The 13,567-nt window shown below is 39.6% G+C and overlaps 1 protein-coding gene across 6 annotated transcripts in view; it reads left to right on the plus strand.

Annotated features, from left to right (window-relative positions):
• PIK3R1 (phosphoinositide-3-kinase regulatory subunit 1) overlaps positions 1-13,567 on the plus strand; it is a 562,712-nt gene that overhangs the window by 501,009 nt on the left and 48,136 nt on the right. The window contains exon 1 of one of the 6 annotated variants that reach the window (XM_067031070.1): positions 9,697-10,270. The exons of the other annotated variants lie outside the window; for them this stretch is intronic. Within the exon in view, the coding sequence (XP_066887171.1) occupies positions 10,264-10,270 (7 nt within the window). The 5' untranslated portion in view covers positions 9,697-10,263. Of the gene's footprint in view, positions 1-9,696; positions 10,271-13,567 lie in introns of those variants that run through there. 6 annotated transcript variants of the gene reach the window in all.

Below are 13,567 nucleotides of genomic sequence, written 5' to 3' on the forward strand. Positions count from 1 at the left end.
AAAAGGTTATATTTGCAATTTTTAAAATATTACTGTTTTTAGTTCATTGCATCTGAACGCTGCCTTTTTCTTTTCTTAAATATGTGTCAGATGATATGTTTTACCTCTGAGATGAAAATTTTGAAGTTTATTCTTATTGATATGTTTGCTGGCACACATGAGCATTTGCTCTGTGCTTTACCTCCATTATCTTATTTAGTGCTATTTATAGGTTGAGGCTTAGAAAAAGCAACCTGCCCAGGGGCAAATACTAGTAGATGGTGGACAGCTGAGACTTGCATGCAGACTCTCTGACTTGAGGACGTGTGCTTGCCAACACCACACTGTACCACCCTCAAAGTGAAATGGGGGAGGACGGAACCTCTAGTAGGATTAACTTCTCCAGAGGTCATGTCATATTAAAGCCACCACAGGTTCTGAAAGCAATTAAATAAATATTTGGAAATAGTGGCCTATAAATTGTAGGCTTTTTAAATACAGTCTCACATCTTTGGAATTTTTGCCACATCATTCAGTTACCCTCAAACTAATTGAAAAATCTTAGAGATATTAAAAATGCTTGATTGACCAATATTTTGTTTCTGTTAAGATCATGTGCTTGAACCATATGTCAAACCAGAGACTTATATTAGACAATTTGTATGAAATCATCAACCTCTCTAACAGTTTTCTTTCAATAAAGAGGTTAGTATATGTAATGTATGAGTTAAAACAGTGACCTCATACCATTCATGCAAAAGTATCATGATAGCAGAGCAGTATCAGTGTTTGAACCTAGAGTTGGACTCCTTGATAGCAGTGCCAGTCCAGAAGAATGTTTGTGTTTTAATGGATCATTTAAATAAAAGTTTAATCTTTACTCAGAGAAGAGAGCAGCTCTGACTGAGAGCATTTGAAGCTAGAACATGGATCAGGGGGCTGAACGTTTCCATTTGGCCTTTGGTTGAGTCTTGCTCAGGGAACACAGCAGTCAAACTTCAGTTCATGTCAGTCATAGTGTAGGAAGCCAAAGGAAAAGTCCTTGGTGCTAGGTGGTTTCATTAAGTCATCAAGATGGATTTAATGATTTTATTTGAAGAATTACTTCCAGTGAACCACAGCTGGAGACTCAGAAAGAGAGGTCTTCCAATGGTAGACAGGCCCTCAGATGCTTTCCCTGTGTCCTACTACTGCAATATGGCTTAGCCCTAAGGCAGAAAAATCCTCCTCTCTTAGAAGTGAGGGTATCCTCTGTAGCTGTGATTGGGGAAAATTCACTCCCATGCTGGGTTGACCAGATAGCCCAAAGCTGAGCCATAGCCAAGAATTTCTCAAATTCACAAGGCCTCTTTTTTTTTTTTTTTTTTTTTTTTTTTCTCGATACACAGGCCTCTTGCTGTTGTGGCCTGTCCTGTTGCGGAGCACAGGCTCCGGACGTGCAGGCTCAGCGGCCATGGCTCACAGGCCCAGCCGCTCCGCGGCATATGGGATCTTCCTGGACCGGGGCATGAACCCATGTTCCCTGCATTGGCAGGCGGACTCTCAACCACTGCACCACCAGGGAAGAAGGCCTCTTTCTTGAGCTTGTCTTCTTTCAGACTTAACCCTCAGTTTCTGGGTAAGTTGCAGTACATCTGTAGGGAAAGCCCCTGGTTTGGGTTTAGTCAAGCTTGCCAGAGAAAACTGGATCTAAGCGGGAATAAAATTTACTGACCCCTATTCTCAGAGGTTAACATTTTCATTTATGTCTTACATGACTCATTTTAAATTACAGTGCTCTACAGATATAGAAAGAAGCCTTCCTCTTCCCACCCTCCTCCAGACACCACATAATGGAAAAAGCAAGAATTTTCTGCATGAGCAAGGCTTTTTTTTTTTTTTAAACAAAAAGCCAGTCTCTGATGGGACTTTTTTTCCTGCCAGAATTCCCACTGGTCCACTGTCGCAATATTTACAAAAGGCCACGATGAAAGAGGAAGGCCCCCATTTGAGCCCTTTGCCTCTGTGTTATGTGAAACGTAACTTTTATTTCTGTTCTTGGTATCAGAAGAATTGTTATTTTTGAACTTCTGATAGGCTTGTAAACCTACTAGGTCCTCTTAACTCGTAAAGTATAATTTTGATTAAGAAAAGATTTGTCCCTCTGCTCTAACCAGACACATAAAACTTTGAAAGGTTTTGATGTTCTGTTTCCTGTTTTTTTTAAAAAAATGTATCCTCTCTTATGAACTCCAACTAGATGAGAGGATTTTCCTCAGAGAAAATTCAGCTCTGGGAACACCATCCACGAAGGTCGTAACCTAGAACATTTTTGAAGGGAAGTTTCAGTGAATTAAAAGAGTGTGGGGTTAGGAAGCAGAAAGTTCTGTTCTACCATAGCTGTAGCTAAATAAATCATTTCACTCTGGAGCCTGGGCGGTTCTGTAATTTATAGCCAATTGTCAACAGAGGTCACTGATTACAGTTCATCATGGAGGAGAGAGGTGGTCTGGGGCCACACCAGGAATTCATATTAATAGTTGTACCTTTCTTTCTTCCCCAGAATGTTCACTGGAGAACATTCTGTTAACCACTGATCCTCAGCGATCTTTTATTTCTACATAAAGACCTTTTAAAATGGAAATAAGTCGACTTGATTTTTTCTTTTTTCTTTTAGTTAGGTAGAAGATAAATCAGTCAGCTCAAAGCACAATTAAAAAGTGTGTATTTGCTTGGGTGCAGGACTGAGGGATGGAAAATTCTGTTCTTTCCTTCAGTGGGACTCTACAACCAACTGTGGTAAACACATGTATCCCATTGTTCAGACTTTCTTTTGCTTTAGGGGCAGTTTGATCTGCTGACTGAAAAGAAGCTACATTAAGACTAGCTCCCAGCCCCAGGGCTTTAGCATAAAGCAAGTGCTCAATTAATTTTGGTGGCTCAGGGAGAGAAGCAAGTTAGTTTTGGGATCCAGATTCTAAAGAGTCTGCCATTGAACAACCTCATGGACCAGTGACAAGAGACTGTTTAATTGAAACTTCATAAAATGGTTCCTTAAACTTCATGGACAATTGAGTAACTTCAGTTTCCCCTCTTTACTCTTGTTTACTTCCTGCTCTTCTAGAAGGTATTCTGGTCTCTTACAGTGAGAAGATTAAACAGCTGTAGCTTAACTTCAAGCATTAATTTGGAGTGTTCTGTGGCTGCATTAATTATATCTTTACTAAGATTGCATTCCTGTGGATTTGGCAGAAGCGTATAAGCGGCAGCGTGGCTTATCCAGGGCAAACCCAGATCCTGTTAACCACTGAGCCTTGATGATCTTTTATTTCTACATAAAAACCTATAACACTGGAATAATTCGCCTAGATTTTTTTTCTTCTAGTTAGGTAGAAAAACAAAAGAATCGGCACGGGGCACAGTTGTGAGGAGTGTTCGCATAGGTGCAGGACTGAGAGATGGAAAATTCTGTTCTTCAGTCAATGGGACTTAGCAGGAAGCATGTGCTGAAAGTTTCTCACCTAAATGGGTCATAATTACAGACTTTAGGATTTATTTTTTTGAATTAGAACATGAAGCTCACTCAGCGGTCCTTATGAAAACTTTCCTTCTAACTGCATATTTTATGTCAAATCATAAGTTAAATTTCTGTGGTACAAAGAAGAGTTTTTTGCTGTAACCGTATTGTAGCTCATGCTGAATATATCAATGCTACTTTTCGCTGAGTAGTTGACTAGTCGGATCCATTGTTAATTTTAAGTTTTCTTTCTTGTTTTCTAAGAATAGTCTTAAGACCGTATGTTTTAGAAAAATGCGCTTGTTCAGAACTTCTCAGATCTAACCTGACAATCAGTGGGACTAGAGGTAAGAAATAATAGCTTTAACTGAACATCATCTAAAATTCTGTAATATTCCATTGCATGACACATCCCATGTGTCTTACAATTTCTAAGAATCCAAAGTAGTGTGCAGTTTTATTAACCACCCTGCATCCCTGTGGCACAAGGAATTATTTTTGTTATTGAGCGGACAAAACAGGGGTGAAGTGACTCACAGTTAATTGCCGGATTAAATCAGGCATCCAAGTCACTCTGCTTCGGGTAGATTCTCAGAGACTCAGCTGCTGTCTTCAAAAGGAAGAAATACATTGCAGCATCCGAAAAGAACATAGCGTGCAATATGTGGCGGGTCTTCTTAACTATCTCTTGTTTTCTGCTCAAAGTAGCCTCTGGGTTGGAGGAAAATTTTGGACTACTGTAGTGCAAATCCGTATTATATTTCATCATTATTTATTGCGTTGTAAGTGAATGTATTTAACAGTGCTAGTTTAGGAATTCTTGGTAAGTTTAGGAATTCGGATCATTTTTTTTTTTTTTTTTAATTTTAAGATGGTTGAATTTTGCATAGGCTAAGTTTTGGCCTTTGTGGGTGTGTGTAAGCTGCACAGGAGAATGAGTTAGTTAGTGATGTTACAGGAGCACCAAAGCAACCATCACACTTTTGTTCAGTGTCCTTTTTCATTGTTCTTGCTTATGTGGAGACCTTGTGCACAGGCTGGGCATCTCGGGGCTTTGAACAATGCCCTTGGCCAACCGTTAGTCCTAATTGCTGTGACTAATTTGCTGTGTGACCTAAAGACAGTGACATACTTAACTTTGGTTTTATCATCTGTAAAACAGAATTAATGACACGCTACCAAGCCAAGGATTTCAGTGAGGCATCATCATTACAAGCAAGCCCCTAAAATACTAATTAGAGTATTAGAAAGGAAATATTCTTGGTGAAAACCAAATACTCATTGATGCCAGTCAAAAACATAAAAAACACATTTGCCACACACACATACAAAATTGTTTCTTAGACTTAAGTGATATGTTTAGACCTGAAGGAAATGAAAGGAATTGAGATTGTTTAGCTGCAGGAAATAAAGACCTGGGGCTGATTTAAACAGTTGAAAATTATTTGAAGAAGTGTTTTGTCTCCATAGTAATGAACTCTTTTTTAGCTTCTCTGAGGCTATCCAAAGAAGAAATGAGGTTCAATTACAGCAGAGTTACATAAGTTAGATAGCAACAGTAGTGCTACCAATTCTTTGTAAGACATAAACTTGAACTCACTTCAGTTTCAATGAAAAGGGCAGTGAATTTGCCAAAGAACTGTGTAAGTGTTGCCTCCAAAAGCAAAAAAAAAACCAAACAAACCTCAAAAACACTGAAATAGTGCTTTGAAGATGTTTTCTAGTTATAACTCCTGCATTCTTTCTACATTTGTATGTCTTCATTACCTGTACCGTTTGGTTGAGAGCCGTTTCAGAGTCTTTAATATTCCATCTGTGTATACTGTGTACTTTCTGTTTGCTGTACTTGAAGATAATAATACTGCCAAAACCATGCTGGGTCCCAAAAAAAAAAAAGTCGTGTTTTTGGTGTGTTTCTTTGTGAGGAGGTTTTCAGGCCGTCTTTTTCTCTTACGAAGCCAAAATTACAGTACCTTAGTAAATTACAACTCTTTCACTTTTATAATTGCTGATCATTTAACAAATAGCTCATTCGTTTAAAAAAAAAAAAATTCTGAGCCTTGACAGGAGGAAGGGAAAACAATCTTTCTCAACTGAATCTTGCCTAAATAGTCTTAGCAATAAAGATTGCCACCTATTGGTTAAAGTAAAGAACTAAAACTAAAAAAAAGTTTGCCACTCTTACAGGTAGTGAGTGTGATCAAAACAATTATTTCGATGGTGCTCTGGGTTGAGGTATTTGAAAATGTGTGACTTGATGAGAATCTTTATTCTGTGCTTTGAACTTCGCATCACCAGTAGCATTAAATTATAGCAGATGTTTCAGGAGAGGAGGTATGCTGCTCTCAGGATCCCTTTTGAAAGCATATTTTTTGAGACTGTCAGAATAACACTGTAATAGAATATTAAGTGGATAAGTGCATTTTTAATTGGACAAATGTTGGAAGCTTGATTTTGAAAGCATTTTTCTAACTCTATTGTTAGTTTGGACTTCCCTTCAGTCCAGGCTTTGAAATCCAGCATTTCCTGTCCAACCGAAATGGGATGGGCTTGGTGACATGGGCCTTTCGTTCCTCTTGGTGCCAGGATCTGTTTTTCCCAGATGACGAGCGCTATATAGAGGATGCTCTCTCTCCAGTGTCATCAAACATCCTTTTAAGGTACATTTGATAATAATAATTTTTAAAAGTTCATATTTTGTTGTTGAAAAGTCTCAAGTGGTTGCACACTGGGAAAATGTTCGTTTTAATAATTTTCCCCCAATATTATGTGTATATAAATTGAAATTTTAGGAATACTTGTATTTAATTATAAAACAACAGTGTAGCAATTTTTTATTGTTAATAGTATACCATCTTAAATCCACCTTCCCTCTGTGTGTCCTCAATATCTACACATCCTTCACATCTTGAGATTATTAAAATTTACATAGTAAGTGTTTTATCAGTGATTGTGTGTATACATATGTATATTTAGGTATATATCCTAACAAATTCAGGATTAAGGCCATCACTGCTCCTGCGTTCTCTCTTTATTTTTTGCTCATGTGTCTGTTTGTATTTGAAATTTTAAGCGTTTTTATCTTAGGTACTTCCCAAATAATCATTTGATGCCCTTTGTTGGCATTTTTTGTTTGGTTAATTAATTTGACAAAGCCTGTTTACCACCAATACCGCCCTCCCGCCTCCCCCCAACACTGGGAACTAAGTACTCTAACAGCTAAAGAAGAGGTGGTACAAGGAAAATTGGGAGAACCATATGTTATTTGCTTTAATTTGTACATAGTACACCTATATATGTGTGAAATATATATATAAACTGTTATAAACCAACATATTGATGAATTTAAATGAGTAGGCACAATAAAAACAAAAACCAAACAGAAGAGTGGTTGGAGTGAGGCCATAATAAATCAAGGAATGTTTTTTGAAGGAGGTAAAACATATTTATATTTTCCAGCTGATTCCTATGGACATCAATAGTAGGCTTATACCTGGTGTTGCTGTAAAATTTGAAAAGCTGAGATAGAGGAGAAAAAGGTACCTTTGTGAACATTGTCAAAGAATTTAAGACCTGAGTGTTTTTATGTAGGAAAGTTAAAATGCATTGTTACAGACAGTTTGTGTAATTTCCTTCTGTAAAGACCTGCCCATTTACCAGTAATGATACCTTCTTTCTCTTCTATTTTTGTCCCTTCCTTTAGGAAAAGGAATATATGCTTACTCATTTTTTAAAATTCAGAGTCATTTTCCTGTTGCAGTTGGTGGGGTTCCTACCATTAAAGAAGAGTGGAATTAGGCACACGTGAAACTCTTCCCTCCTTAACTTATGCTCTTTCCAACTATCCAAATTTTATCCCTTTAAAAATTCTACTCTTTCAGCCATCAATTCTGTATAGTGGTTACCTCTCCTTGGTCTTTTTTGTAGTTTATTCCCATGAAAGCAGATGTACTGGGCTTTTCCAACGCTGCCCAAATGCTCTGCCTTGGCACTAAGAGGTCCTGTCACAGAATCCAGTACTTAAACACACACAATCACACTAATTAAATTCAAATTCATTTATAAAGAATATTGTATTAGGCAGTTGGACTTCATGACTAAAGTTTCTCTCTCCAAAGGACATGTTAGTCCAACAGGCCATTCTAGGAATTCTGCTTCCCCAATAGCTCCTGTTACTGCACTACTACGATAATGATTTAACCTCCCATAAAGCTGCATTTTAATAGGTGTTTATAGGCATCACTTACCAAGCATTTCAAATATTCTTTGAATGGGAACTGCTGGGGAAAGAAGTTAACACAGATACTTTCTCAATCAGGCCACCATTTGAACATTCTACATAGAAGGCAGTTGGTAGACGATTTGGTGAGTAAATGAATATAGTCATTTATATTCAGATGGTATTTGTTTACCAATTAATAATATTTATTATTCAGATGGGTAAATGAATACCCAGCTCAGGCCAGTGACTTTCAGTTGTTGCCCCAGAGAACTGGAGGTGATTCCCCGGGTCCCTCTGTTCCAAGTCATTTATTATGCGCTTATTTTATGCCGAGTACTGGGCTGAATGCTGCGGTCACTGTAATGAATAAAGCAACCTCGCCGCCTGCAGTGAAGCTCCAAAACCTAGTAGAGGGAAGCAAAAGGCATGAGCTTGGAGCCACCCCGCTGCGTCAACAGTGAACCTCCGAAATGGAAGGAGGTGCCTTCCTTCACCTCTGCCACAAGCTCTTCTCCTGCATCACTGCCCTTCTCTCTGGGATACAGGTTGCTTGGGCTGCAGTGCCCCCTCCTCAGATTGTACAAGCAAGAGAAGGGAGTGGGTAGCCTCTCACAGAGTCTGGGGTCTCAGTGACAGTCCCCAGCATGGGAAGAACCCACGTGTTGCTTCCTGGCATTGCCAGGTCTCCTCTGACCCTTGCTTCCCACCCGTTGTAATTCTCCCTGCTCCGTCTCCTCCTGCACCTCTGACAACACTGACAAAGAGGGGAGGACTGGATTATTCCTATTGCTCTTGAAATACTTAGATACAGAAATTATTACAAGTGGGTTAGGTTTCCATGTTTATTTACTAAAATTTCAATTACCCATGATGCCACTGAAATATGCTCATTTGTAGTTATCACCAATGTAGCTATTGAAAATAACTTGTGAAATAGACTTCGGTGGTCTAATCTGGGGACCTAACCACCTTTTATAACATTTCTGGGGGAAAATGTGTTCCAAGTTTTGCACAACCAACTTACAAATGAGCTTGGGAAACACAATCCATATGTAAGTCGGAGACTTCCTGTATTGACATTCAGCGGCGATGGGAGAGTTTGGTTTTTGCTAATGCTTGTGTGTCCTCAGCAAGGCTGCTGGGGATTTTGAATTGACTCACGGGGATTCTTGAGGTTACACAATTCAAAACCTGCTTACCAGTGCCACCGAGCTAAAGGGAACCTTATTCATATCCGAAAAGGTCCTTTAAATCAGAAGTGTGTGTGTTTACCTTTTATGTATATACCTGCTGCTCCATCAACTTGTTGCCCTGTGACTCTCCAAGGGACTAGGGAAGCAAGGGGAATGATTAATTTCCTGACACAATAATCACCTCTTGGGTATTAAAGATTTATCTTCAGAACCTCTCAGCATACAATGGGCTACTGCTATTGCTTTCAGATAAGGATCCCATTTAAACTATCCTAGGGTTTGTGGTGTTTGTTTGGTTAGGTTTTTTTTTTGCCAGGGAGGTTCTTTAAGGTAGGTGATTCTTTAAGGTAGGTTTAAATTCCTGGATTCTAGATTTGATTTTTAAATAGCTATTTAATAATGTATGGTGGAAATGTATTCTTGATAAAACCTTTTTGGTAGCCCTGCTGTGCATGAGATGACCCAGAGGTTCTTGGTTCAGCAGATGAAGGGCATAAACAGTGTTTCTGAGTTGATTTTTCAATGTACCCTGCTATGTTTAAAAAAAAAAAAAATTTATAATGAATATGTCTTTCTGAGCCCTACTGGTCCTCGAGGTTTTTACTTATTTGGCTGAACTTAACGGGCTGGATATTCGTGAGCCATTGACTGACACTCACAGGAAATGCATCAGAGTCAGTCTGTAGGTTGAGGTTGGGGTTGTGTGGAAAGGCGAGTTCCGGGAGCCCAGGATTCATCCATTCGCCGATTTTGGATGGTAGAACCAGCTGCCAAAAGTAGGAGGCCTTTCTTATGGGCTAGAACAACTTTCTTTCAAATCTTCCAGCCTTTTCATTAGTCTGTTTTTCAGACTTTGCAAGTTTGAAAATCGAGTCTTTTCTATCCAGAGAAAGGCACGAAGTGGACAGCATTGAGAGAGAGAGAGAGAGAGAGGAGGAAACTCGGTGTCCTCCAAGGAGGGCCTGAGATCCGGAGGTCTGCAGGGGCCCACCCTGCTGGGGATTTGGTGCAGCCTTGGCCGTGTGCAGAAGGAATGGCTGACCGTGGAGATGTTCCGGTTGGATCATGCGTTTGGGCTCGGAAAGCCCTGTCTCAAGTTCACTGGCAGGAATGAGGCAGAATTCACGATGTGGTGTCTTAAGACCTTAAGGTTTGCCAAGTGTTTGAGCAATGCCTCACATCTCCCATGGATGGGAAGAGCTGTGCCTTGTCCCACAGTAAGTCCAGCAGAGATGAAAAAGGTCGGCCCCTTGCATCTCTCATTTGCTGTTTAGACTAAGACCTAGACCTTGGTAGACCACTCTTGGTCCTGAACCTGAGGATCCTCAGAATTACAGGCCCGATTTCAGGCCGACTTGAGGTGTTGGTGTCTGATGACAGGCAAGTACCTACATGTGTCTTTCATTATTCCATTGCCTTAGGAGATGCTGTTTAAGTTGGCAGATAGACTTATTGAAAGCAAAGCTTGTCGCTGGTGAGATTACTGACTTCACCAAAAAAAAAAGAGGGATCAAATGCCAAGGGAGAGGGAGGGGAGTGTGTAGCATTTAAAAGTGTGGTGAAGCCATCAAGTTAACAAGAAAAAGTAGAATAAAATGTGGTTTCAATTTGTTGTACTGGGCCTGGGATGATAATGTTTCAATAGTAAACTGTAGGGGGAGAGAGAGAGAGAGAGTGTTTTCTGAATTTCAAAATCCTAGAAGTTATTTAGAAGGTTTAATTTGTTTCAGTCCCCAATTCTGTACTATAGTAAATCAGTATTTTTTGCAGGACTTGCTGGTGATGAGAACAAAGGTTAGCAATTTCTAGGACGGAGGTCCCCAGCCTTTTTGTGGAGAGGAGCTACTTTTTATTTCCTGAAGCCTTAGGTTATGGGGCAGAGCGTGTTAGGAGTGTGGAGTGACCCGTCCTAACGCTTAGCAGTTCTTACCTATGTGACATCCTGCTGCCATCCAGTGGCAGCTGCCAGACAGCGCACGGTAGCTGTAAAATCTACCTCGATTTGCTCTCTTCCTGAGCGTCCATCTTTCTGCTTCTTCTGGTTTGGGGTTTTTCCCCCAGATAATACCCGACACAGTATTTGATGGGAAAACTTGACTATATGTCTCGCTTCAGTAATTCAGGGTGAATGTGCATTTACTTACCTTGTCCCTTCTTCCTAGCAGTACTAATTATTTATCTGCTTTGCTGTTTTTCCTCCCCAAATTACTGATAATGTGCATACTTTTTCCTTGAATGTTTTTGTTTCCCTGGCTAAAGAATTATGGCTGGTGGTATTTCCACTTGTTTTAGTTTGAATTCAAAGTGGGTCTTCACTTATATCTTTGTGTTTATGCTTTGAGCTGTGGTTTCCCAGTTCCCAAGTATGTTTCATGACACTTATCCTACATTTCAGACAAAGTTTTATGTGTCCCATAGGATTCGAGCTGGTCTCGGAGAAAGAGCCAACTAGCAAATGGAATTATTCTGTCTTGTGAAAGGTTCCAGCCCTTTTAAAACTCGACTCAGAGAGATAGAAAACAAATATTCTTGGGAAGAAACTGGGTTTGTTAGTACTTGGAGAGAAATTTTCGGAAAGGAAAGAACAGTTCCCCTGGCCTCAGGAGCACATTCAATGTGAAATATTACTGTGTTTAAAAGAGTTAAATTTATCTTTGGGTCATTTATCTGACTTGAAAATAAATGGATCTAGTCCTTACTTAAAAAAAACAAAAGATTCAGAATCCTGTCTTAAATAGAATGATAGTTCAGTAAATTAGATGAGATGCTCTCAACATCAGCTCTTCACTGAAAACAGCTGGGACTTATGGAGGCGTTTTCAGAGATCTTCAGGAGTTGGGGGATGGACGAAATGTGGCAGAAGTTAGTTCCAACTGCACGCATTTGCCTCGTCCGAGCTCTTTACGGTAAATGAAGCGCGTGCTTCATACTTGTAGTGTAGTCAGATTCTCTCAGCAGTTGACTAAGCAGGTGGAAGGTTTATTTAGTCAGAGGAATGACTGAAAACAATGAAGTATAAACCCATCGATAGCCATTCCAAGAAAGAGCTATTAATGTCTTTTTATTTTCCCACGCATCCCTTTTTTGGTTTGTTTTCGTAACCTTTCTGGAATCTTGAGTGATTTTGAAATGTTTGCCATTTGGTCATAAATGTGGCGAGTGAATGGGAGCCTGCACGCTTGGATGTGATATAAAGCAGTTGACCCACCAGCGTTGGGGCGAGCTTCTGAGGATGGTTCTGTGAATGCCCTTTCTTCTGGCACCGTCAGCAAGTAGGAAGTGGACCAGGAGAGATTTGCTCTTGACAAAAGAATGATCTGCGTCCTAACTCTAAACGTACACTGTTTAGATGTTGCAGTGTTTCGTATGGTCAGTTCCCTTCTCTTGTCCTCTCCCCTTTTTAATTAGGGTGGAAAATGGAAAGTTTACTGAACAGAATTTTGAGTGGAATTTTAGGACTATCGGTATCATCTAGTCCAAATTGGGAAAAAAAAGAAAAAAAGTCGTGTTGGGATACTGGAATCTCTTCATAAAGCAGGAATCATCATAAGGTATTTTCATCTTAGACCTGTATCCAAAAGGGTATCTTTACAACGACTTTGCTTTAGTGAAGTCTTCAATTAAAAAAATGGCCCTGGATCAGGAATTCTAAGGACAGGGTTATGGGTATGTTTCCTGAACATGAGTTTAACATTTAAGTCATTCTTACCTTGGTGTTGGTCTGCATAGACTGATAATTGTTTGAGTTAGTCACCATCTGTAACTTACTTTGTACAATTTTAATGTGATTTAAGGGAAGACACCCTTGGAAGTACTTAGCTATGGTTCATACCTATAATCAATCATGTTTCTTTTTGGTCTTAAAACTTTATATAATACAGAAAAGTAGATTGCATAAGTACAGTCTTTGTTTTTCAACAAGGCAAATGAAGCAGTATCTTAAATTAAATCAGGGTTTCCTGAGGTTCCGGAATCTTACTCCTAAATTTTCCACTGGGTAACCTCCAAATCCTTCTCTTGCCTCTGTCCCTAGTTGACATGAGTCAGGCCACGAATGGATATGATGCTGCCCTGAGGCTGTACTTGCTGGGGAGAGAAATCCTTCAAGGGGAATAAATCTAGAATGGAATGTTAGTCGCTAGGTGGCTCCAGAAGCATTTTAGAGCTTAACTCCTGAACTTCTAAAGGGGGGTGAAATTTAACAGCATCTAATTTTCTAAAATTACCAAAGGAGAATGGTATCGGCCTCTGATTTGCAAAGTACTCACTTTATAGTACTCTCAAAATTTTTGTCGGATAAAAGCTTTTTCCTTGCCACAGATGTGAAAGGAATAGCCCACTCTTGCTGATAAAGGGAAGCTAGTGCTGAACGGGAACAAACAGTGAATTCGGGGCTTTTCCAGAGTCTTTGGAGGTATTCATTCTTGACCCAGCTATATGCGAATAGCATCTTTATCCGGGTCAGCCTCTGATTCAGACTCATCATCTACTTCAGCAATGGAGTAAACAAATGTCACTTGTTAGCTACTTCTTCCTGACCCTAACGGATCAAGCATTAATTTGAAGCCATGCTCCATGAAATAGTCCTTAGGGGAAATGGGTTAGTGATTTTATAATGATAGTAGGATTTGGGGAAAACATCTAAGCGTGCTTAAAATGATTGTATGTATCTTCATT

The sequence above is a fragment of the Kogia breviceps genome, chromosome 4 (genome assembly GCF_026419965.1).
Source record: "Kogia breviceps isolate mKogBre1 chromosome 4, mKogBre1 haplotype 1, whole genome shotgun sequence".
In the NCBI taxonomy this organism is placed as follows: Eukaryota; Metazoa; Chordata; class Mammalia; order Artiodactyla; family Physeteridae; genus Kogia; species Kogia breviceps.